At 27.4% G+C, this 27,722-nt stretch overlaps 1 protein-coding gene across 6 annotated transcripts; it reads right to left on the bottom strand.

The window, feature by feature from the left end:
• Positions 1 to 705: 705 nt before the first annotated feature.
• On the bottom strand, positions 706 to 27,447 carry LOC123259936 (protein NDRG3). 6 transcript variants are annotated; one of them, XM_044720762.1, is made up of 9 exons: positions 14,210 to 14,656; positions 12,201 to 12,627; positions 11,553 to 11,606; positions 8,324 to 8,523; positions 8,082 to 8,202; positions 6,709 to 6,997; positions 6,286 to 6,555; positions 4,258 to 4,342; positions 706 to 889 (listed from the first exon to the last, which is right to left on the bottom strand). In XM_044720762.1, exons 2-9 carry the CDS (start codon positions 12,416 to 12,418, stop codon positions 744 to 746), a joined length of 1,383 nt encoding a protein of 460 aa, XP_044576697.1. In that variant the 5' UTR covers positions 12,419 to 12,627; positions 14,210 to 14,656; the 3' UTR covers positions 706 to 743. The 6 variants fall into 6 exon arrangements, 5 of the variants coding, with proteins under 5 accessions (XP_044576697.1, XP_044576698.1, XP_044576699.1 ...); XM_044720763.1 differs by lacking the exon at positions 11,553 to 11,606; XM_044720764.1 differs by lacking the exon at positions 12,201 to 12,627.
• Positions 27,448 to 27,722: the final 275 nt, after the last annotated feature.

The following is a 27,722-nucleotide window of genomic DNA, read 5'->3' as shown; positions in this document are numbered from 1 at the left end:
TTATAAGAATTCGTATTTAAATGCAGGCACGTCTTATTATATCACTCTAGAGGCTTGGGGATTGGGCAACCCATTGGAGACCTACCAAACCATTTTAAACTTTTTAATTAATTATAGTTTTATACTTACTTTTAAAGTGGGACCTATTTATCTAATTTAATTCCCTTGTTATTTGTTTTTACGTTAGGCAGGAGTGCAAATAATGCGCGAACTAATTTTAAACATCTAATTTTTCATTTTTTTTTATAAATAATAATAATAATAATAATTAATAATAACTAACTATCTAACTACCTAGGGATTCAATCAATTAAACAATTATTTAATAATTAAATGAGATTTTGTTTTTCGTTATAATTTTTCGATATGAATTGTACTTATTCCATAAAGATATGGTTCGTTCTGTCAATTTATTCCGTAGGCCAATTGTAAATTTGTAAATGTTTAAAAATTCTGATATTATTGTTTTTTTTTTTGTAGTTCGTGATATCGTCTTCGATGAAAATAATTAACGATCGTTGTATACAGACGAAACCAATCCTGGATTTAAATTATGAGATAATTTAAATAATCGGTAATTGGTAATTGCTGGTTGGTTGGTTGGTTGGTTTGTTAAAAACTCCTCCTTGGTTTTAATAATTTATAACAATTATTGAGTGGTTTGTTGGTTAAATTAAAATTGCAAAGCGTACAATTGGTTGTTTCGTTACTTATAAAGATAATAAACGCTTTACATTTATAATTTAGCAAACGACAGCTTCTGATATGGGATTCTCTGTAATGTGGATAGTGGCGGTCGGCCAATCAAATTTTTTCGAACAAAAATGATTAAGTCCTTCTAATGACGCTAAGCGATAATCGGCCATTTTTAATGGTGACAGTGGAGCCACTGAAATCGAAAAAATTATGATATTTAGTATTTATCAAAGGTTACTTTTATTAAAATTTAATTTAATTGATTAAATCAATATTATTAGTAATAATAATATTAGCTAGTAATAGTATAGTTTTTTCAATAAATATAAAAATGATTAAATAAGATGTATTGACACACATATTATGAGGTTTTTGATTTATCGAATTACATATGAGTGACAGTGAGAGAGGTGATTATGGTCCACAATATTATAGTTGTTAATTCACAAATCAATGATAATTTTAAGTAATTAATTGACAAATAAATGATTAAAGTAAAAATAATATTATAAACCAAAAACAAGCACACATGCAACTCAAAGTATAATTAATGTGTACGTGTTATTATTGTTGTGTGCGTATATAGTTATTTATTGAAGACTATATTTTCTTCACGAGTATTTTTGTTTTAAATATGTGATTGCCATTGACTCTACTCTAGGTGCAATTTTTATTCTGTTTAGTATGTTAGCTGTAAGTTTATATATATTTATATATTTATGTATAAAAGTCTGTTGAAATTTTCCTACCACAATCGAGCGAGAGCCGCTAGGGAAAAATACTAGTTTTCCAACAGAGAAGGTTATTGTTTTTAACTTTGTATTGAGTTTATTAGTTAAATTAAAAACCGAGACTAATTATTTATTATACATTAGTTATTTACAATTTCATTCGGTAATTGTCATTTTTTTATATTGATTTAAAATTTTTTGTTTTCAAATTATTTTACGATATCGTAAATTTTATAATTACTTTCGAGGATCCACTTATTTGAGCTCTAAAAAATTTTTTCATTGTTTCCTTGATATCGCGCGGAGGCATCTGGGGATCGAGTAAGAAATTAGTGAACCCTATTGAAGTCTTAATTGGATTAAAAATATAGTAATTTTTTTTTAATTGGCACTATTAAAATTTAATTACATTAAAATTAAAACATTACTTTCTTTTTAGTGAAAAAATATTACTTATTTTATTAATTTAATTTGTGAGAAATTTGCAATTTTTTTTTTCAATTAAAATAAAGTAGTTTTCTTGTTAAATATTAAATGTACAAGTTGAAAGTGTAATTTTATGTCGCGAAAATTTGATTTATTTTTTAAATCAGCAAAATTATAAATTTTTTGCTTTTTGCAATAATTTTTTACAGCAAATAAGTGATATTAATTTTTGATAATTATTTAAATAACATATTACCAAATGAAAATAATAAAATATAAAAATTACTCGAAATACGATTGAATATATTAGTAAAAATATTAAAAAATAAAAATCGAACGTTAATATTGAAAATAAAAAACAATTAATAATAGGTAAAAAGAAGGTTTATTATTAATTAAAAAATTAATTTTCATTATTACAACCCGATAATATTTTGAATTCCGACTTACTCAACAATTAGAAATGGCCAAGAAATTGGCCAACGGCAATGATCGGTTCCTTGCTGCTTCAATTCCTAATTACAATTACCTTCGGATGTTGTAGGCGTCAACGGCTTCCGCGAGCTTTTCACCACTAAAGGTCATGAAAAAAAATAAAATAAAAAATGATAATAATTATGACATAACAAAACATTAACTTAAGTACATAATCATAATCAATTAAAAATAAAAACAACATAAACGAACAAAAAATAATAAAAACAAATGTTGTTCAACAATTGTGCTTCTTAAAAAAAAAAAATCTAATGCATGGCTTGTGATGTAACGCGAATGATTGTTTAGTTGACATTTATTATAACAATAACTTGTAACTTATAACAATAATCACATATGACAGAATATTAATTTTAAAAAGACATTAAAATCTTCTTCGTTTTGCGGTAAATAATAATAATTTAAAAATAATAAAGAACTAAGCAATTTATGCCAACAAAGCTCAAAATAATAATATACGATGCCCTCTAATTTTATTCAAAACTTGTGTGTTTTAATTGTTTTGTTAGATTTTTAAAATACATACCACTCGATCGATCCGAGACGCGTGGGAAATAAAGGCGCAAATTGGTGAGCATGTAATACTTTTTTGTTTTTGTTTTTTTTTAATTGTTTTTAATGTTTTAATCTCTCTATTTTTAATAAAATTGGGATTCAAAAATTTAACGGGACTTGCTATTGTTGAAATTATTTTTTATTTTTTACTTCGTATCGGTTTTTGATTTTTCACATAAAATATTTACTTTTTTTCTTACAATATAAATTATTATTTATGATTGTAACAAATTAAACGATAACAATAATATTAAAAATTATAATTACTATCATTATCAAATTTTAATTTAGGTTAAAAATAACAAAAATAATAATAACAATTAATTATTATTATTATCATTGTCAATATTAAATAATTGTCTCTAAATAAATATATATTTATATTTATTGTTTATATATATTTCAAGTGTATACATCATGTTGAGTGTCAAGTGCAAGTATTGTGTAATATTTAGTGACGAAAAAAAAGCCAAACATAATCAACGAACGAATTTAATCAATATAAAAGTCACGTTTTCTTTTTTTCACGACAATATAAATATATTTTGTTATTTTTTATTTATTAATATTTTTTTTTGTTTCTTACAAGAAGCAAACTTGACATCAGACGTTTTTTTTTTTTTTTTTTAATATAATTTACTTAACTTCAACTAGAATTATTTTGTTAATGGACTTGATTTAATGAAAGTGATAAATGTTACTGATAAATTACTTAAAAATCGATAACTGATTAACCAGCAATGAAAATTTACTTAACGTTATAATTTAGACTTCTACTTTTATAAATTCTCTACTTCGAACAAGATCAACGATCAACAATTTACTCTAAACTCTACACTCCAAATAATATAATATAAATTCAAACATTTCAATGATAATAAAATTCAAATACCATTTGAATTTAGGCCAATTACTGGTTGTTAAGACAATATTTAACACTGCAGCTTAATTCTAGCTCTTCAAGTGTTACATTTAATTAAATATTTAATATAGATACACCAATTTTATTCACTATTTTATCGAAATATCATCTTATATATTTAATAATGTACCGTCAAAATTTAATCTTTGGTTAATTAATATAATTATTGGGAGCATTAAGGACCAATTACTTAGTAGTTGAATGCTCATGCTCGATTATAAAACAAAAAAAACGGAACTACGCCCACATTACTTACTTTAAAAGCTATTGTATTTATTATTAGTTGTATTGATAATATTTACTCGCATAAAATTTAATTGGCGATTAATATTGTTCAGAGGTATATAGATATAGATTTTTTTATTTATATTTATATTGTTATTGTATTTTCTGAAATTTTATTTTATTTACTTTTCAGCAACGCTCACTTACCGTATCCTTCACCTTGGAGAAATAGTCGAAAGGCTTCGCTTACTTTTCCCGGTTGTTCTTCAAGGACCATGCCACAGTCTGATATCTGTTTGATCATTCAATATTTTATGTAAGTCATACATTATATATCATTTATTTATTTTATAGACTATTTTTACTATATAACAGTCATCAATTATAACTATGATCTTTAGTTTACTCATTGTTCAACATAAATAGAATTATGAGTTTAATTGTTTTTAGACAAAAGCTTTGATATAAAACTCAATTGTTTCAATTATTTATTCTGAAAGCAAAAAATTTTTAAACTAATTTTTTAATTAAGTGTTCTCTTTGATTAATGATTTTAACTTTTTAATTACTTTAAAAAAGTTTAATGGAAAACTCAATTAATAAATTCAATTGCTCATAGCAGAGTTCGGAAAAAATTTAATTAACAAATTTTTTATTTAACATTTGAGTAAGTAAATAGTTTAATTTATTCTAATTATTTTTTTTTTAATGCATCAATTAAAATTACTAATTTTTTTAAAATTTTCGAAATATTATTTATAGTATTAGCATAAAAAATTTTTTTTAGTGAAATAAGATAAATTATTATTTCTTCATATCTTTTATTTGTCATCCATGAAGATATTTCAAAATAGTAAGGTTATGTCGTCTTCAGTTTCAGTACCACAATTTTTTCCTATCAAAATAACACTCAACAACCCTAGTTATATTTGATTACACCGTAAAATAAATATATTCCTGACAAAAGTTTTATTATCTTAAGATAACATAAAACCTGAGGACATACATTTGTTTTATGTACTATTCAAATTTAACAAGAATTCTTAAATTTTATTTCGTATGTAAAATTTTAGGCATTAAATCTGAAGAAATATAATCATATTAGTACCGTCATGAATAAAATAATAAAACATTTAATGATAATCATACAGAACAAATTTTAATAAATTAAAAACGGTAAATTTTACCGTCTCACTATTGGAATAAAAAAAAAACTATGTAATAATCAACATGTTGTCGCCATAGACTAATTAATAATCAGCATGAATGTTCATTGTGGTAGTAATTGACTAGATAATACTACAATTAAATAATTACTCGATAGTATTATCTTTTCATTTGTTAATTATTAAAACTTATGAAAATTATTTTTGTTCAAATTATCAATCCTCAGGATTCTTTATTTCAAATTAATAATCAATTCGCCTTAATTTTGGAAAAGTTATTAAAATTTATGAGCTCAATGAATTTATTAGAATCTATTAATGTATATTTGATAATTAATATCAATCTAAATTTATAGTTCAATTAGCGTTAAATCATTTATGGGTGATCAGAATAAGCTTTTGATAAATTTTATAAAAAAATTATTTTGAAGATAAAAAATTCTCAAAGTAAGTAAAATTTACTTAGATCAGGAATCAAAATTTTTTGCTTAATTCAGGCGGTAAAAAAAAAACTCTTTAAAATAATTCTTTTGAATCAAGGTAATTTTTTTTTTTTTTAACTATAAAGTTTAATTAATAATTATAATTATGGACTGAAAAAAAATTTAACTTGATACAAGAGAAAAATTCTTGAACAAGAATATAATTTTGAAGAGGGTAATTGTCTTGAATCATGACGAAAAATTCTTCAAGTAAAATTTCTTTAACAGGCGAGACCATCTTTTTCTCGCTTTGCTCTCACAGAGTTCAACGGAACTATCTCTGTCGCACTCCCAACAGCAGAGCAATTAAAGTTTCGATTGGTTTCACGAAACGAATGAAATTTTTGAAAAAAACGCTTTGTGGTGAAATAGTTTATTAAATTATCTATTATCTCTAAAAACGTTTTTTCAAAATTTCCATTCGTTTCGCTAAGCCGATTGAAACTGCAATCATTGGTCTCGGCTGTTAAATCAAGAATTTTTCTACTCAAATCAAGAATATTAAGTTCTTCAAAATTATGTACTTGATTCAAGAACATTTTTTTTTCTGTGTGCATGAATCGGTGATTGAACAAAAAATCACTTACTTTCATCCATGTACTATTAGTTGGATCCAATCGGCCATTAAGCGTAACAGTATCATCAACGTGAGGACTCAAAGCTCCGGTGATATTAATAATAGGGACTTTTAATGTCGGGACGTCCTTTTTGCGTGTCGGGTCTAGTTCGCGGTTGATATTTAAGTCAGTACGTCTTACATAGCTGTCGATAAATAATGCGAGATTCGTTGGGTTTACTTTCCGTTCGAAGTAGTTGGTGTAAACTTGAGCCAAATCGTGATTTCTTTCTTCGGTTCCCTGGAAAAAAAATAACAAGATCAGATTTTTTCTCCAGCATCGATAATAAAAAAATAATAATTTTTTATTTCTTTATTTATCATTATTATTAATTTAATGAGTATTATCAAGTAAGGAGCAATAACTTATAGTAGAGCTAATTAAATAACATACTCGGCCGAAGTGATGCCACATAAGATAATCCAGAACACCTTGAGTCATACCCTGTGACCTTAGATGACGAACGTTAAGTTTCTGATATCCCCACTCGATCCACCCGGCTTGCGTTGAGATGCAATTTATCAAACATAACGCATTAACTTTGCTGGGATGAGCCAAAGCGAACCGCGCGAGGATATTGGCCCCGGCACCCACGCCGAAACCGATAACCGATTTCAGGCCAAAGTGCCCCAGCACAAATAGCAGCTGTTGTGCTAACTCGTCCATCGTCGGATAAACGTAGCTGCAATAAGAAAAAATATTAATCTCTCTTCTTCTCATTATAAAATTAGTACAGGATGTAAATTATGATTTTATCTGAATTATTGAATTAACGCAAATTTATTATTAAATTACTTCAATTATTGAGTGGAAGGTTGTACTCGTAGTTGCATATTATATGCATTATTTCAGAACGAATAATTCATATTTTTTAATAACTTGAATTTTTTTTTGGATTTCATTGAGAATGATAATGAAGTTAATAGATATTGGAAAATTTTTAAGACTTTTTAAGTAAGTCAATTGTGATAAAGAAAATTAAAAAAAAATATACACTGAAAAAAAAATTAACTTGATTCGAGAGAAAAATTCTTGAACCGAGAAAATAATTTTGAAGAGGATAATTGTCTTAAATCGAGACGAAAAATTTTTGGATCAAGTAAAATTTCCTTAAATCAAGAAAAATTTATTAGTTCAAGAATTTTTTTACTCAAATCAAGAAGATTAAGTTCTTCAAAATTATATACTTGATTCAAGAAAATTTTTTTTCTGTGTATGTGTGAAAAGAATTTAGAAAAGAACTGTGAATATAATTTTTTAGAATTTTTATTTTTTTAATGATAAGTACTAAAAAGTTTTTAGGATTTAAAAAAAATAAATTTTGAAAGAAGAAATCTTTAAGAAGTTTTTTTTTTTTCAATTCCGCATATCAGAGTTGGAAAAATTCTAAAAATGTAATTTTTTAAAAATACTTTCTTAGTACTATTTCATTTTTGAATAAAATCAAAATTTATTAACTGTCTGCTGATTTCAATATCAAAAATAGAAAAGTTATTTTTAGAGTATAAAAAATTATATTGCTTTACAATTAATTGAAAATATATTAGTATTGATATAAAGTTCAAATATAAAACCTTTAACAGAAATTATTATCATTGATAATACATAATTTATTAATCAAAGTAGCAAAATAAAAAAATTTGTAAAATACGTCATTTTAAAATGTCAATACTATATTAACAAACTCTACCCTTGAAACTTGAATAAATTTCAATAATAATAATTTCAGCACTTAAATTTAATTACAAAATAATCTAAAAACTTACTCGAAAGGTAATGTTGGTGCTCCCTCCTCTTGACCGGGTGCATTTACGTGGTAAACACAAAAGTTTTCGAGCAATACTCTCATATCAATGTAATTAAAGAATGCCTGGAAGCTCGAAATGTCTGTAAAAGTAAAATCAATTAATAAAACTTAAGTTAACATTAAAAGAAAAATGATTTTAGTTAGAAATGATCTTCAACTAAATTTTACAGTAAATAAAATAATTATTGTTTATTTACTGACAATTAAGGCCTAGGTCATGATAAGTTAGGATGGCAGGTTTAGCGCGATTGCCTTGAACAGCGACCACCAAAATTCCTTTGTCCGTTTCAACTCTCTCCTCTCTAACAGAGCCATCATCTTTGCTCAGGTATCTCAACGCAGGAAACTGGAGTTGGATATTTTTCAGCTCGATATCATCCATGCTATCTGATGGCATTGTGCTAGAAATAATTAGATAATAAACTTTAGCATGTAATTAAGGTCATATGTTGCTAAAAATAGTCTATATTGCAATTTGTTATTTATAACAATCATTTTTTCTTCATTTCTCATTATGGAAAAACTGTCAGTCATTTATTCCTTTTTTTGCGGTTACGGGTTACGGCTTAAAGTAAATAGATCAATATAGTACACCTATTATACGTAGCATATATTTTTTATTATTTATTATTAATATAAATATAAGTTCTTTTAAAGTATTAATTTTTTTACATAAAGTCTACTTTACATTGTAGTAACGTACACTGTAGCTTAAAACGTGAATAAAATATACAAACGATTGAATTTCCTGACGTCAAAAACAACAGCGTCGTGACTTATAAGTTCCTCTCGATAACTTTTTTCTTTTATTTTATATTATTTCTTTTCTTATTTATTGCCCGGTTATAACTTTTTATATTGATTTTTATACTTCGCAAACAACTTTTTGTTTCATTTATTCATTTATGATTCTTCTTGTCTTTTTCAAATAAATTCATTATAGCTGCTAACAATAAAAAAGAAAAAATTGTGATGAAATTAAAAATGTTTATCTCATAAAAATATCAAAAATTGATAATTTTATGTTATTAATACAGAAAAAAAAAAAATTGGCTTGAACCCAAAAATTTTTCTACTTATAAAATTCTTAGTTTAATTTATTAAATATTTAGTTTTTAATAAAGTTTTCTTAATTTGGCTGATGAGTAAAAGGACCTCCTTAATTACATTAGCTATCCACGTCAGAGGATGTAAATTATTTTGTCGATTCTGAGAATGGCTTTCGGCAACTTTGAATTTTAATTTCGCAAATTGGTGCTCCAGAACTCAGATAATAAAATACAATGGGGTAAAAGGGGCGAAAAAGTCTAGTTCATATATAATAGAGAGGAATATAAATATATGAAAAAAAGGTGTAGTAATATAGAGAATATTTTTGGACTGCGATGGCGTCGCAATGTCTAGAATTTATCGATCGATGGAGCTGGGCGATGTACGATGTACTCACTGTAATTAGTTCCATTTTCACATACATGCTCTCATTATAGTTATATAATGGCTCCGATAAATAAAACTCAGAGACTATAAATTAAAAGTTTTTTAGCTTCAGATAAACTCTCAATGAAAAATAATAAAAATGATAATATAACTAATGAAATAACTATTATTGTGAATTTTTTTTATCGAGGTCAACTAAATTTCCGTTTTGTGGCCTCGTTTTCCCACGATATTGATTTTATGCTCGTCGATAGTTTTACTCTCGACCGCAAAATCTATACATTTGTAAGTATGAAGGCGAATTATTCTTCACATTAGTCCTAGAAAGTATTTGCGGGCTCGGTGCTAAAATAGAGACTGAAAAATATTAAATAGAAAAAAAAATAAAATAAAACGCATTTCAAAACTTGTATAACAATTTATTATGATTGATCGTAACTTCAGTCTTTTATTCTTTATAATACTTTACACTTGTAAGGAATCCATTTAATGACACAAGTACTAAAAAAAATATATAGATAAATAGGAGAAAGCAATTTTTTTGTTGCGTAAACTATAGACGTAAACACTAGGCGCTTATTCGTTGATTAGGATTATTAAATAAATATTTGTTACACTTTTTGACTGTCGACTTTTGTGTAGTGTGTTTGTAATTAACGGAGTTACGATAATTAAATACGTTGCATCATGTAAACTTGTTAATAAAAATTATTTGTGTTGTCACTGTACCTCTAACAATGCTTTCATTTATTATTTATTGGGAAACAATAATAATATATTTTTTGAATCATGTAAAAAAATAAATTTTACAAGTGTTTGTTTTTAATATAAATAAATTTTTTTTTTTTTTTAAAGTTAAAATATGAATATAAAAATTTAAATAATTTTTGGCTCTATGAAAACTTTTCGAAGAATTTACTTGAATTCAAATTACATTTATAACTTTTTTTATATAATATAAAAATTTTATTTTGAATAAAGTTTTAAAATAGAGTTGAAGTTTAGAGAATTTTTAAATCGGCTATTTACAACTTTGATAACAGTTTTGAAACAGGGGTATTTTATAAAAAGTTTTAAATTACCGCGAACAAAACAATCGTAAAAATACAATTCAAACAATTTTTGTTTAAAAAATTTTATTTTTATTTTAATAATATCAAAAATATTTTAATTTATAAAATAAAAAAAAAAATTTTTTTTTAAATTCGTTCAAAAAAATTAATTTTGGTTTTCTAAAAAATCATCCATTAAAAAAAAATCCTAAAAACTTCTATTAAAAAAGAAGAGAAAGATAGTATCAACTATTTTCCCGTAGGGTTAATTTAAAAAATTTTCTTTTCATTGTTAATACTTAACTCATTTAATACTTTTAAAAAATATTCTTTTGTCCCCCGACTTTCATTGTCCCGAGCCCTAAATTTTTTCCCAAAGAAGACTTAGCCTTAGTTTTCTATTCTTAATTATTAATGATAATAAAATCACAAAAATCCACTCAAAACTAAACAGAATATGAATACGATTGTAGTTTGAATACAGACCGCGGATAGAAATTTCGATGGAAAGAATTCTAAGTGCTAGCGTGATAGAGCATAATACAGTAGCAAAAATCTATAAATCATTGCTGTATGATATACTTTTCATAAATATAACAACAATATATATAATATATGTATGAACAGATGAACTATCGCCAGTATAATATAATATAATATATAAGGTACAGTGTACAGTGTATTACGTATGTTGTATAAAATGCAAAATTCTAACTACTTTAAAAAGTAACTATAACTATATATCGAAAAATATCATTCTCTAGCAATGCATACTTTTTAGTCTACATTCTTTCGTTCACAATTTACCCATCCACTTAAACATTTCATAATTATCAATAAATAATTTTCATATAACGTCTTGTTAAATCCATGAGAGTAAAAATCCATAAAATAAAACTTTTATATAAAGTTCTTCTTTGTTTAAATAATCGGATACTCACCCCAGCAGCGCTGACTCCTCGGGACAAGCGGCGGTCGGCATATTTTTTTTGTTCCTAAAACAAAATTATTAGATCCAAAATCACACACAACAACATGTTAATCCTTCGCGTCAACTCTTGCTTTAATAATTGAATAAATTTTATTATAAATTAATTATGTTACATTACATCATATATAATTAAAATTATAAGTAATTAATATAGAAATATATATAAAAGACAAAAATAATCACACGCACACTTAACTAAAGCATGCTAAAAAGCGGGCGGTGTGCTAAAAATATAAAAAGCCATAACATGCACATATTAATAATTATAATTATCAATAAAAGCTTATATGTATGTTAATGGAGTTTATGTTTTCATATAAATTTAAATAAATATAAGTTGCATGCGGCTTACCTCTTGGCCTTTTTACACAGGCCGGATCGATAGCCGCAGTGTCAACTTGCAATCCCTCGAGATCGACTTTCTACGATCGGTAGTATCGATTTTTTAATCATTATTTTATTTTATTTATTTATTTAACCACAAACTAAACATACCCTACACCTCTACGCATTTACTAAACAATTAATAACAATAATAGTAGTAGTAATAATAATAATAATGGAAATAATAAAAAAACCGGTAACGATTGTAACGTACCTAGTAACAATGGAAATGCTTTCCGTACGGTCATCGATGAGCGGATCCTTTCTCCTGAGCTCAACTTTGGGTGCAGCAAAATTGAAGGCTTTTTTTACACTATCCAACACACTTTGACTCATTGTCTGGTGGGTTTGCTCGACGATCGTCGTACTTTTATAAACATTTTCACCTAGATCATCTAATGATCGGTAAGAAGTTCCATTGTTTGCCGGCATCGCGGCACTTTTTAACCCCTTTAGTTATTATTTTGTTCGGGTGTTCAAAACTAGGTTTTATTTTTTATCAGTCTCAGAGCCTCAGGATTTAACGGTGACACAAATTTCCTATTGTATTGTGTTTAGCTGTTGGTTTATTACGATAAAGATGATACGACTTTTGAGATGAGGCGGCGTGCCAACTTAAATATCGGTTGATGCTGTGCGCACTGGACATCGTAGGCGTGACCGAAAGCGTTGGGACACATTGGTCAAGACAAATTAACAATTTAAATTTAAATAAATAAAATAATAAATAAATAAAAATTATTCTAATTTTATTAGTAATGGTTGTGAGTTTTTATTAATACTTATTTTTATTATTTATTATCGATAGATATTTATTTATGACTTATGATATAAGATTCATTTTATTTACATATTTACATACGTGCAAAGAGTTAAAAATTTTTTTTTTTAAATATTTATTGTCGGAAAAAAGCAGATCATTTTCAGGTCTGCTAATTTCCGTAGCATGGAAATTAATGACCTGAAATTAACGGGCGAGGTAATTACACATTTGAAAAGGGGTCCACCCTATTTTCGGTCATACATCGATAAATAAATATTTAAACGCGAGTAGAATAAATTTTTAAAATAGAAAGTAAATTTGAAAAACTCAAAAAATTATTTTTATAACAATTAAAATTCAATTGTTCTCAATTTCAATACTGTCATAAATAAATAAATATCTACAAAGTAAAATTAAAATATCAAAATTTTCTAAAATATTTAAATTTTACTTTTATAAAGACTATATACAACAAACACATGCAAGTCGTGCTCACATTGCCATGCTCAAAAATGCTATCAAAATGTGTTATTTCTCAAAAAAAAAAAAAAAAAAAAAAAAAAATAAAATAAAATAAAAAGTGTTATGACACATTAACCTACAGAAATTTTAAACAAAAAAACAAAATAATATTATGTCGAAATAAAAATTTTGAAATTAAACGAGTTGAGAATAGAAGAGTTAGTTGGTTAAGTGGCCCAATTTTTGTCCTCTTAACTTTTAATGAAGACTACTTTTATATATTGGTACATGTATATTTATATACATAACAGTATGAACTAGGAAATATACCGACCCGGTGACTAATATAAGAAACGTAGCAGTTGAACATGTGTCTATAAATGTATTCGTACATATAAAGAAGTACTTCGTACGTAGGTGTAGATATGTTTGTGTGTGCCTATCTGACGTTAATGCATAGCCTGCTATATGTATAGCACATTGTATTATAATATATATGTAAAGCCCATCAATATCTTCCGGACGCGGGAAATCATATACTTCCTTTTGTAAGATAACGTTGAGCAATCCCGTCCACGCTTTTTGTATTAAGTCCTCCGTTTGATGAACAATTAAATAAATAATTTGTTATTTGTTTTTATTTTAGCAACAAAATAAAAATTTATTTCGTTTAAGTTAAATTGTATGGCTGACGACAAGACTCGATGTTGGGGTAGGGTTACTATTATTGATTTTCTACGTCATCCCTCTACCGTAATTGAGTCGGCTCCGACTATGAGATTCAAAATCGATTTATAATTTATTTTTAAAAACATAATTATTAAAAGTTATTTAAAATCCTGGTTAGTCACATTTTACGTAACAGAGAAAGGCGGATTAATCACTCAGATTAATTACTTAATTATTGACCTAATTTGTTTAAATGATTAGCTTTGTTATTAAAATCTATGGTTAGATATTTAATAATAATATTAATAAAATGAATGAAAAAAGCTCACCTTGAGGATTTTTTATTAAATCCCGAGCTGGTGTTATTTAATATAGATCTGTTGGATCTTCCACGACCCTCGTTGCCTAAAAACAATTGCAGCTTAAAGAAACAAACTTTATGGATTGTTTATGTGGATAATAAACTGTTAATCTCGATTTGACTAGATGAAGCGCGATGCGATCGTTACTTTTTTTTAAAAAACAAAAATATTAAACACTTTCGAATTTGTCGTTTGTGAGATTTTAGATTTTGCGATAAAACTTAAGTGTATAAAATGGAGATATTAATACCCAGTTAGCTATTATAATATTAATAATAATATAACGTATATATACGATTGGGTGTATATATAATTGGAAAATGCACTTTCAATTATGTATATTTTATTGAATGACACCGCTCGAGTGATAACGCTCAAGTCTTGTCACGAAGACATCGACAATTACTATTGGTGGCCCTTGTCTTATTTTCTCTCGCATCGGTCAATGGAATTGCGCAGTATGTCTTGCGCACTGATTACTAGATTTTACCGGTTTAGATCTTTGTGTCGACATCTATATTTCATATCTGGATACGTCATTGTATTTTTATCGTACTAAGTGCTGTTATTTAAATATTGTTCCTCATTCAGATCGTTACTGACTCTCTGATGCAAGCTTAAATTTATCTTAGATAGTCATCATTTTTAACCATCACAATTTCGGCAGTCTTTCCCATTTATTTAGTATCGATTATATAATTTTTGAATTTTATACAACTATATATTCCCACTAAATATTTTTTTCGTAGACAGGAATTGCAAATTAAGTCCACCTGGTAGTTGCAGGGTTTGTTATTTTTCGTGGGGAATTTTTATCTACTGTCAGGGCTTGTTTACTTTTCAACTTTGCCGACTGGCGATACTGCAAACGTTTATCTGAAGAAAATTTCATTTTCTATCGAAGGTTACGTTGCTTGATAATTTTTAAAAATATTTTATTGAAAAATGTAACAATTAAGAAGGGTTTACATTTTTTCTCTCTCTCGCCCTCTATTGGACAAACGAAAATATCTCTGTCATACTTGTACAACAAATGGAATCTTAAAACGCATTTTATGCATAAATAAATGAAAATTTTCCAAAAAAGCGCTCCGCTCTTCGATAGATAATTAAATTATCTATCGAAGAGCGAAGCGTTTTTTTTCTAAATTTTATCACATACATGAGAAAAACACGTTTGAAAATCAACTATCAACCGCTCTTAATCTCTAAAAAGAAAAGAAATTTTTTCTTCCCAAAAATTGTTGATTTATAAAAAATTGTTTTTATTTGCATAAAAACATTTTGTCGAGCAACAATAAATTTTTTTTAATAAACTGAAAATTTAAAATGTGACTAAAATTGCAAAATAATTTTTTATTAATCCTCTAGTATGAAAGAATAAATAAAGAAAAACAATTGATAGTACGTTTGATAAATTATGGATCATTAAAAAATGTATACGCTCCGAATTTATTGAAGCATAAAAACGTCTCGGATTTAAAGTAATTTTTATTGTAAATTTAGTGTAATATATGTGCCGTACTTGTATGTAACATTATACGAAAGTGTAAGATAAGAATATAATTTTGAAGTTTATGAAGTGGAAAAAAGTACAAGATAAGTTGAATATACTTGTGCTGACCGTCTTCAGCAGAAAAATAATATGCTTGAATATATTTTTACGTAGACTACTCTAGTCCCTTTTACTGGTATCGGTTGTCTGAGTATTATATATACAAGAATGGAAGCTTGTATACAGCGAACTATTCGTGGTCCGTAGTCTTTGGTCTTGTTTTTAGTTTCCCTGTGTAGTATAATACTCTGATATACTTGGGCAGCTAAGATTCAGGGATTACCTGGGTGAGTGTAGTCTTATTTATGGTCGGTTAAAAGGATTTTAATATACGTCGAGTATCGCCACGAGCGATAATTCAAAAGGACAGCCTCCATATTTTGCACCCTCATTCTAACATACTTAACTTTGTTTTTTTTTTGACTCCGTTCCACTGTTGCTTCACTTTATATTATCTTATCTCTATCTACTTATGGGCATTAACATTTTTGAGCCTGCTAATGGCGATAATTACCCAAGCCTTAGGTATTTAATAGTTAATATGTTAGTTTTTACACTTTTTAGTGTAGCGATGTGTCGTTTAAGCCGTCGTATTGCTTTGAGGATTATTTCTTCAAAGAGTTTTTCACGAAAAAGCTTAACACGATACTTTGAAGATTCTCCTTTGCCCAAAGTTCCCAGATTGGGCTACTTCTCTCGAATCAGCTATTTTAGAGATGTCTCGTGACTAAATTCTTAAAGACCACTTTCAACTCAGTCATTTTTTTTCTAATAGAAAAATCTGGTTAATTTTATGCCGTGTTTTCATAGAATACGAAAATGTCATTTACTTTTTTATTTACATAAAAAAAACCAGTTAATGGGATTTATATAAATTTGAGCTTTGCTTTTGGTTGAATTCCGATCGAATGTGGTCTCAGTTTGCATGGTCATGAGACAGAGAGATAGAAATTTGTCCCTAGAGAACGTTCCGCTAGTCACCTGTACCATTCCGTGACGAGATAATTACCCCCGTGAGCACAAGAGCAATGTTGTATCGTGATCAATCTACATAATTCGGTTGGGTGACTGCAAGTGAATTTCCCTGTCTCATGAATCGGTTGATTCATAATTGATTAGACAACTATAACAATGATATCCCGTATATCATTAGAGTCATCAACGAATCTCGTATCCACACAAAAATTGATGAATCGTGTAAGCGCGGAATTTATTGATTAAAAAAAAATTTTTAATTATTTTAAAAATTTTTTTGCACCTTTAAAATTTTTTAAAGCTAAAACGGTTGATAAAAAATATCTCTCCATGAAAAAAATACATATGAAAACATATCAAGTGAAACCCATTCAAATTTTTCAATGATTTCGATCAATTCTACACTGAAAAAAAAATTTTTGACTGGAGTGTAAATTTTCCTGGCTCAAGAAAATATTAAGGAAGGTTGAAAATTTTTTGAATGAAGTCAAAGTTTCTTGAGCCAAGAAAATTTTTTCTTGCTCCAAAATAACTTTTGATTTTCGTAAAATTTTCTTGGCGCAAAAAATTTGTTTTTTGTGTGTAATGTTTTTGTACGGTAAATAATACCAAACAACTCTGTAAATTTAACAGTTACTTTTTGTAAATATAAAATAAATGGCCATGTAATTTTAATAATTATTTCTGTAATTTTTACATAGAAATTTTTCCGTGTACATATAATAGATATTGAATTGATTTTTGGTATAAAAGAAAAATTTTTTTTTCATCGCTGTTTTTTCAAATAAATAAAAGATTTTCTGAGATTCATTTTTACGATTTACAAATCTGAACGTCGATATGCTAATCATATATATATATTTTTTTACGTCAAGGTTTTAACAATCTGTTGTTTTTCTTAAAATTTTTTTTTCTATGTATATTTTCTCAGTATTAATTAAATTTTTTTATTAATTCAAAGTCTAAACTTTTTATCTTATAAAGAAATTTAGAAAAAAAAACTAAAAATTATCAATTACTGTGTGTTTGAATTGGTGCAGGCGTCTAACCAGTAAAACTTTATGTTAATAAAAAAATCCACGTATGACCGAGCTTATGAAAATGAGTTTACATATAAAAAAATAGTGGCAAGGCAGCACATTGAGATTAAAGCACACGTTATGCAAGGCGAGGAAAAATGAAAACTAACCATATTTAAAAGTGTACTTACTTACTTTTGATACTTTTTTTTTTGGCCATTTAAAATCTTCATAATAATTGAATTCGACGCGGCAAGTTTCATTATAGTCAATGATATTGCTACGTCTCACTGATGTCGGCTGCACACCGAGACATTGCATTAGCATAAAACGAGAAAAGCAAACTTCCTCGAGTTTACCCATGCAAATGTAAAGCTAGTGGAGAAAGAATTCGCGGTTACTCGCTGTGGCAAGTTTCAATTCAACTTTTGTCGTCAGAAGTGATAGAGACAGTGAATGAGACTAAGAATAGAGTGTGTGAGCAAGGCTAAATAAAAGGAAGGAAACTGGAATGAGGAGAAGAGTAAGGGTGAGATAAAGATGAAAATGGAAAATTATACCTATGTAGAGAGGAATAAGCGAGAGATTGTCTCAAGTTTCTCTGTATAACGTTATCATCGCCTGGACTTGTTGGTTCTTGTTCCGTTCGCGTTTCTCGAGTTTACTTCAAGACTATGTACCGATAATTCGGTATTGCAAACCCAACTAGAGAACGAAACAATAGACACACACAACTTTATAAAAGTATAATGCCGTGAACCATTCAAAATGATAATAGAAAACTTTTTAAATTATTGTTTCAATGCCAAGTCAACTCTGTGTTTTATTAATATTTTAGTATCTGGTTCAGAAAAAGAGCTGAGCTTTCCTTCCCCTCCTTTTTTTTTTAACTTTTATTCACAATCATCTTTATTTACATACGTATTTTTATGTGATGTCACTCTTTGTATTTTTGATAATATATACTAAAAAAATTGCGCACGGCAAAAAAATTTTGTAAATATCACAAGAAAACTTTGTTGAATTTACAGTTTTATTTCTATCAAGATCAAACTATAAATTTAGCTTTAGAAAGTTTGTAAATTTCACAATGGAAAAATTCACTACACTAAAAAAAAGTTAATTCGATTAAAAGTTTCATTGTCTTGAATCAAGACGAATAATTTTTAAATATAGCAAAATTGATTTAAACCAAAAAAAAATTTTCTCCTTAGGACAATGAAGCTTTTTTAAAAAAAATTCTTGCTTCAAGAATTTTTCTCTCGAATCAAATCATTTTTTTTTAAATGTATTTAAAACATCAGTCAAAATTATACATACCCAAAACTCTTAAATTATTTTATATAAATATTGAAGTATAATTTTATAATTAAAAAATTTTTTCCCCGGATTAGTTACTTTTACAAATCCATTTTTGGAAATTTAACAGTTATTTTATTTAAATATAACATAAAAAAACCATGTAATTTTTCTATATAATCATTTTTTCGTAAACTCATTTCACGCTGTATAATTGATTTCAAAATAAGTTCGCAATAACCTTAAACTGGTGTCGTCATGTGAAAACTACCCATCACCGCTTTTTTCCATATTAAAAAAAATTATTTTTTATTTCATTCACCATTTTAACGAAATGGACCATCAACAAAACATATTGTCTAATTTCGTGTAAAGTTTTCCCAATTTAAAATTCGAAACAATCCAAAACTAAAAAGTAACATGAATAAATATATCTAAATAACTTTTATAGGCCATGATAGGTTGGGTACATAAAAAATGCGACTTATAAAATAAAAAAGTGTAATAGCTGCGATCAAAGCTTCAATAATTTAAAACTTTTAAAATCACCAGAAACACAGTTTCATTATTAAATTATAAATTTAAAAGTATAAATAAATTTTATTGATAAAACTGGCGTGTCGCGACACCCAAGTTTATTTTGATTATCGGTACTTTCACCTCAGATACCATAAAAAATTAATAACAAAAAAAAAAGGAAAATGTATATGAATAAAATAATTTAACCAAGTTGTCACGAGGGAGTGTGTATATAAGCAAAGTTTTCTAAGTACGAGGCATCTGGGTGTACTGGGGTTGTATCCCAGGAGCGCGTGAGTTCTATCAAGTCATGCGATTGCCTTGAAAACTTATACATACTTACCAACAACCTTATCCTTTGCTTTGCCCTCACGTGACACATGCATAATAAAAATATACGGTAATAAAAAAAGAATTAATGAAAATTAAACGAATGATATCTTCGTGATCAAAAAATAATTCCACGATAAAAAAAATAATAATAAAATTTATAAAAAATTTTTTTGGTGTGGTTATATATGAGTTTCTCTTAACTTTCTTGCGTGAGAAGGAAAAAAAATATAAGAGAAAATTAAAGAAATAGTTATGTAAAAATTTCACCGCAATTTTATGGTACATTTACAAAAAATAACTGTTAAATTTAAAGGTATGAATATGTAAAATTTACAGTTAGTTATTTACTAAAATATAACGTTAGATTTAAAGTATGAATATGTAAAAATTATATAGTTAGATAATTTTGCTTTTACAAACGAAAAAAAAATTAAATTTACTGTAATAGTGGTAGAAATAACACACATTGGGGAAAAAAAATTTTTTATAAAATTATACAAAATTTTTGGATGGATTTATTTTTATGCAGTTTTATTTATTTATTTATTTATTTAAAAATATCTTGATGCCAAAGCATTGGCCAAATGACAAACATATACAATGGTGGTTTATTTAAAGTACACGTCAGAGGTTTAATATTTAATTTATCTAATAATTGTAGTTTTAACAAGTAGAATAAAGAAAGAGTTACAAGTGAATTAATAATAACAGTCACTAACTCTTATTTAACACAAAAATAGATTCAAAATTAGAATATGAATATTTTAAAAAGTAGTTCAAAATATAAATCAGAATATTAACAATATAAATTATATAATTCATATAAATCATAAAAATCAAATAAGTATAAATCAAATAAGTATAAATCAAATAAGCCAGTTTTATATAATATATTTTTCCAATGTAAAAATTACATTTTTAAAATGTAAATACGATAGTTATGTCTTGAAAGAAGTAAAACTGTAAATTTAACAGATATTTCTGTAATTTTTACAGGGCTTATGTTCTGTGAGCTTTCATGCACCCTCTGTCGAAGATTTTTCACACGATAGTTAGTTGAAAAATTATATTTGGGCATATGTGGCCTTATCAGACTATATCGACATATGAGGAAATGGAAAAAAGTGTATATGGACATATTATAACAACAAAAATAACGATAATAACAAAAATAATGATAATAACAATAATTATTATTATGATTATTATAATCAAAAAATAGTTGAGTAGATACTAGATATATAATCGATAAATTTTATAAGGGTTTAAATTTTTATGACGCAACGACACGTATATCGTTGCAAGGTATAGTAGGTAGTAACAAATTCGGTATTAATAATAAATTTAACGTCGGGTTTTCGACGTTAACGTACCGCCAGAAGCAGTAACTTATGATTATATCCTGTATAATACCATGCCGCAAAATAACGCTTTATATCGACATCCCATACCATTTCACATTCACTTATGCCGAACGACATTCTCGAGCTGTTAAAATTAAAGCCCAGCTGAAATTTCGGGAATAATTTAACTGTAAAGCTCACTGTAATCAGTGTAATTATACAAAGACTTACCATCCTGCAGGATACGCGGAACGTAAGACAGTGAGTGAAGTAAAGCTTCTACTTTTGTATGTGCCTGTATATATCACTATATACAACTATTTTCTATCTTTATCTCTAACTCCGTGTCTACTCGTTTGCGTTCTGTCAAAACCGCAGGGCAAATCCTTGTTCCCGCGACTTCTAAAATGTCTATGCGGTATGTAAATACATCAAAGTTTAATGCTACATAATTTTATACTCGGAACTGGAGTTATTACCCGTTTTTCTCCTCTCGTTAATTAAAAAAACTCCTTTACAATTTAGTTGTATGGTAATTAGAATACAAATAAAAAATTGCTAACAATAATTTTTCATAAAAATTATTCAAATTTCTCCATATTTTTTTTTTTTAATTTTACAATTAATAAATCATTGAAAAAAAAAAAATAAATTCACTTATAATAGAAATTAACGACAATTACATAAAAGCTAAGATTTCAATCTTAATACGTAATATAAAAAGTACATCGCGATCGCGGCTATCAATTCATCAAAACCAAGCTTATGCATGCAAAGGTTTGTAAGTCTAAAAAAAAAAAAAAAAGAGAAGTATATATATATGAAATGAAATAAGTAAAAAGGACGCAGAAGGGTGGGAGGCGGACCTTTATGCAAGGGGACAAACTGGGAAAGTCTTTCTTTAAAATTTATGGGGTAGCCGCTTACAGGGCGTGCAAGAGAGTACAGACTGTTGGAACATCTCCGAGGGTGGTTTCATCAAAACGCCAATAAATTTTACGAAGCACTCAACTAGGTCAAAAGATATCAAAAGCGTCTCCTGTCGTCAAGTTGGTGCATCCGCTTCCCGAGAAACTACCGACTACTTTTGCAAATAATAATATTCATGTAAATTTCTCATATTTACTTACATATACATTTACATTAAATTTTACGTTATTGAAAAGCGACTAAAATGAGATTTTTTAGACGAATCTACCGTTTTAATGTCATGAAGATACTTTCAAGATTACAAAAATTATTTTTCAAAAAATAAATCATGCACGCATAAAAGCAATTTTGTTGAAATAACTGAAAAATAAGTTGTGGTAACAAATGAGTGTAGTTATAGCAACAAATCTATTAGTTGCATTAACAAAATGTTTATAATTATACTAACAAACTAGTTTGTTAAATCAAAAAATTGATTTGTTGCTCTAACAAAATTATTTTGTTGCTGTCACAGAATGACTTTGTTGCTGCAACAAAATGATTTTGTTGCTGTTACAAAGTGATTTTGTTGCAATAACAAAACTAATTTGTTGCTTAAATATTTTCCAAATCAGCTATAGCTTATTATAGCATATTTTTAAATGTATTCTTATAAAATTTACTGAAACAAATTTATTTGTTATTCCAACAAATTCTCATTGTTATTATTACAAATTTCCTTTATTACTTTAACAAATTGTCTTTGTTATTCCAACAAATTCTCTTTGTTATTTTAATAGAATAATTTTGCTGTTTCAACAAAAAAATTTGTTATACCAACTAAAGTATTTTGTCAAATCAACAGAGATTTTGCTATAATAACAAAACTATTTTGTTATTATAACATATCGATAACTTGTTATAACCTAAATTTTGTTATTTTAACATATAATTTGTTATCCCTATGTTAACAAATTCATTTGTTACTACAAAATATCTTAGGTTATTTTAACAAAATTTTTTTCTGCGTGTAGCAAAATTTTGAACAAGTCTGATAGATTCACCAAAAAAGTGAAAAATTTTTGATACGTTCAACTTTGCTCTTGAATAATTTTTAAAGGGGTAGATCATTATTATCGACAAATCATAAAAGACCTTTTTTTGTAGAGTGTTCAATTTTCTACAAAAATATGCTTTGGTTATATTTTTATGACCATCTGTTAAATAAATTAAAAATAATGAAATAATTCGAGATCGAGTGCAGAACAAGTACGGAAAAACACAAGTTGAAGTATAATTTTTTTTTTGAGTACTTTTCTAAGTAAACAACGATCTTGTACTGTGTGCTATCTATTGAAGCGAACCTCAACTTAGGCACAAGACTCGTCCTAACCCATCACCATCGCCGGAAGATAAATTGACGCAAGTACTCTTCGGGATGACCAATTGAGTTTGGATGTTCCGGGGAAAGGAACTAAAATAAATAAAGAAAACATTTGAGGAAAATGGAGTTTTAAAATAGAGAGAAAAAATCAACTGAGAGATGTTGGTCACGGAGCTTACCTACTATGCGCTCAACTTTTCAAATAGCACACCTACTCGAGTACTGGGGATGGATACACCGGTACCTTGCCATAGATCGAGTTCCATTCCATCCACGTTAAATATTTACTACTAACGGAATTTTAAATTACACTGGATGACGGTACGAACCTTCAGTCAGAAGAGATAGAGAAAAATTTATATTACCTTCTAGTTAATTATTTACTCCGAGTTTTATTTTTTAAATTTAATTATGAAATGTCGTTTTCCATTAGTTAGTTTTTCGTATCTTTAGATCTGAAAACTGACTCATGCTTCTGATGTTCAATTTCTGCAGCAATTTCAACGTGTATTCCGAAAGTTTAAATATTTATTATAATAGTCATTTTTAAAAATTGAGTTGGTTAATTATTGAGGGAGTACAGGTACAATTTCCCGTTGGAAATAGAAACAGTTTGATATTTTTCTTAATTTATTTTCTAACATATTTTTATTCATTGAAATGAAAATAGCGAATATCTATATTAATAATTATTTTTTCTTCATGACCCATTATGTATATATAAATTAAAGTTTTTTTTCATGCCTACTGGTCAAGTGACTAGTGAACCTTATTCAAGCCAAGCGATGGACATTCCATCTGCACTATTGGTCGAGAGACATTCTCTCTTTGCATTAGTTCTATGGGATCCATCGAACTTGAATACTAGTAAAGCTGGAAGTTTTGTGGTATCCGTTCGAGTTGTAAAGATGTTAAACAAATGAAAGAAAATGAAAGAAACTACATGAGAGCAAAGATAAACTTTGAAAAAATAAATGGGGTAGGTTACCAAGCCAGGAATCGAACCTGAATCTCCCTGATAACATGTCAGGAGCTCTACCAGTTAAGCTACCGGGCCCCTTCCACCATCCACCTTTCTCAGTCCATTCTTATACTCTCGATACTTTACTTACTTTTCCCTTCTTTTTATTCTCCCCACCCAAACTACGTAGTACGATGGTATTGTAGTAATTATTGAGGCGCTATTACAAATTAACAATTATTTTTTCTTCATGACCCATTATGTATATATAAATTAAAGTTTTTTTTCCTGCCTACTGGTCAAGTGACTAGTGAACCTTATTCAAGCCAAGCGATGGACATTCCATCTGGATGGTGGAAGGGGCCCGGTAGCTTAACTGGTAGAGCTCCTGACATGTTATCAGGGAGATCCAGGTTCGATTCCTGGCTTGGTAACCTACCCCATTTATTTTTTCAAAGTTTATCTTTGCTCTCATGTAGTTTCTTTCATTTTCTTTCATTTGTTTAACATCTTTACAACTCGAACAGATACCACAAAACTTCCAGCTTTACTAGTATTCAAGTTCGATGGACCCCATAGAACTAATGCAAAGAGAGAATGTCTCTCGACCAATAGTGCAGATGGAATGTCCATCGCTTGGCTTGAATAAGGTTCACTAGTCACTTGACCAGTAGGCATGAAAAAAAACTTTAATCTATATTAATATTTATAGAGTTCTTGACGTTATTTCTGTCGGGTTGCGGTGAACCAATAGTCGAAACCAAAGTAATTGGTTGGGATATCATCTGCTTGGCTTTTTTTTTTTCCAATTATTGAATGTAACTAACCAATTATAATATCAAATTGATTATATTAATGGTTAGAGCTATTGAATTGAATAATCAATACATTTTTTAATTAGTTTTAGATTTATTAGGTATTCTGAGTGAAAGGTTAGAGATACGATAAAATTGATAAGGATCTGTAGTTAATTTAATTTCCTGTAAGAAAAGTTCCAGATAATTTTGTCATATTTCTTTAATTTCGTTCATAGTATTAATAGTAAACTTCTCAAATAATTAGATGCATTGAAAAATAATAGAATAAAAATTTCAAATTAAAATTATGGAGTAAATATTTAAAAAAGTTCTTCTATATTTTCTTCGTATCTTCAGTAATTGATCTCGAATTTGAGATTAAAATTTTTATAAATTGATTGAGACATTAAAAAATTAAAATTATAATTAAATAATAATTGAAGATAATTCGATTAAATTGTGGCTTATTGATAACACTTGTAAAGATGAATGATCCAATAGTCAATACATCAGATTACACTTAAATATCTAACGACTTATTCAGCAAGTACGTGTTATGAAAAGTATTCTGCATTGGAATTGAAAATAATTTGAAATAGATTTGACCTAAAAAAGAAAAAAAATAGTTTTGCAACCAGACAGGAGCCCATTAAAAATATCGAATAAATAAAATAGTACCAGTAGCATATAAATATTGCCATTTAAATAATCTCATGATCATAATAACTTTAATGAGGATAATAAATAATAGAATAAAATTGACTGGAGCTGAATTGCAGTAAAATGTCATGCATTCAGTTAAATAAAAGCACAACTGATTCTTTACTACCGAGTACACTGAGAAAGAGCTAAGACATCCGCAATACCCTCACAAGATACAAAACCAAGAGATATCTGTTTCACATGGATCCAGGTCACGAAAATGTTGTCGTCTTCATTTTGTCGAGTTACCCATTCTCAGAATCACGTAGGTATCCACGTCTCTTAACTTAAGACAGACCGAAAGTGTGTTCATATAAAAATCAAGAATATAAATTCTTTGTGAATCTTCACCGATATTTTTCTTACTCTTTTACATTTCAAGAAAATTTTACCATCTGTGGATTTTGTTATAAGAGCAATAAAAAGTGTATTCTATAAAACTCCACGTGTTACATTTGTATTATTGGTTGACAATTTTTGGAATATGTGTAAAATACATATATTAAAAATTCTACAATTTTCGCTTCAACGCGCGCGTATATTTTTTAATAAAAATTTTTCTTTATTGTATTTTTAATTATTCGATATTTTTTTGCTAATTGTTTTTTTTTGGCTTGAATTTTTATCCTAAAAACAATTTAAAATTATAATGGAGGTTTTATCATATGACTAGACTTGATTATAATTCTACTTTAATCAATCGACTGAGTAAATGTTTGATATACTCAATTAAAAATAAATTTTGTCATGGAATAAAATGTCCATCCCAAAAAAATTTACAACAATTTATTATCTCTCATTAATTTTCAATTTTTGTGAAAAAAAAATTATTTTTTTACTTCAAAATTTTAGATAAAAAAATATTTATTAAGATTTTCTTAATAAAAAGACGAAACAAAAAATACTTTTTAATATTCTTCAGCTATTTTTTAATAAGAGTAAACTTTTATCCATAAAAATTTTTATTATCTATAAAACATTTTTGAACTACAAAGAATTTAACTTAAGTAAAAAAATTTTCCAAGTATTATATTTACGATCAGATAATATTGAAATTAACCAACACTCGCGTTGAAGCGTATAAAGTAAAAACAAAAAAAAAAATCATTAAAAACTTACTAAAAAATCGGCTGATGGATCGTAATAGCCGGTGATATATTTTCCGTTTCATAGCAATCAGACCTCTTTAATGGGGTTTGTTTTAATATAGTTGTTACTGTTTGATGACAATTAGATGTTGCAGAGGCAGCAATTCCATCCGCAATTGAAATTTCAAATTGCATCGTGTCTGAATTCCAAATTTTAACCCTTAAATTATTATTGTCTGATACTGGAGTTGTAGTTTTAGTTTTAGTTGGAGATGATTTACCAAATACCCGAGAAGTTTTAGTCGTTAGACGTGACATCGCATCAGAAGTTATTATTATAATCGTTAATAACTATAATATATATTTATAAAGTTACAGTTTTGGTTATAGTTATATTAATACTAATATTTAATAACAAATATTCACCAAGTTATTTCACGAGTAGACGAACTACCGAGTACTCTTGGTACGTATGTAACACTAAACATCGCAATTAACCGACGAAGTAACATTGGTTACGATCGTATCTATATGGCGCGCCCATAAACCAATCCAATGATTTTATTTTAACGCTCCGGCGCTCTTCAATAGATATT

Source organism: Cotesia glomerata, linkage group LG2 (assembly GCF_020080835.1).
Source record: "Cotesia glomerata isolate CgM1 linkage group LG2, MPM_Cglom_v2.3, whole genome shotgun sequence".
In the NCBI taxonomy this organism is placed as follows: Eukaryota; Metazoa; Arthropoda; class Insecta; order Hymenoptera; family Braconidae; genus Cotesia; species Cotesia glomerata.
Note: the sequence above shows the minus strand (reverse complement) of the source record. Positions and strands in the feature narration are given on the sequence as shown.

Excerpts from the sequence above, each read along its gene's own strand:
- LOC123259936 (XM_044720761.1), bottom strand. The coding sequence starts at position 27,444 with ATGTCACGTCTAACGACTAAAACTTCTCGGGTATTTGGTAAATCATCT. Across the intron at positions 8,524-27,157 it reads ATCCATCAGCCGATTTTTTA|CACAATGCCATCAGATAGCA; the intron begins GTAAGTTTTTAA and ends AATTATTTCTAG. Across the intron at positions 6,998-8,081 it reads GCACCAACATTACCTTTCGA|CTACGTTTATCCGACGATGG; the intron begins GTAAGTTTTTAG and ends TTCTTATTGCAG.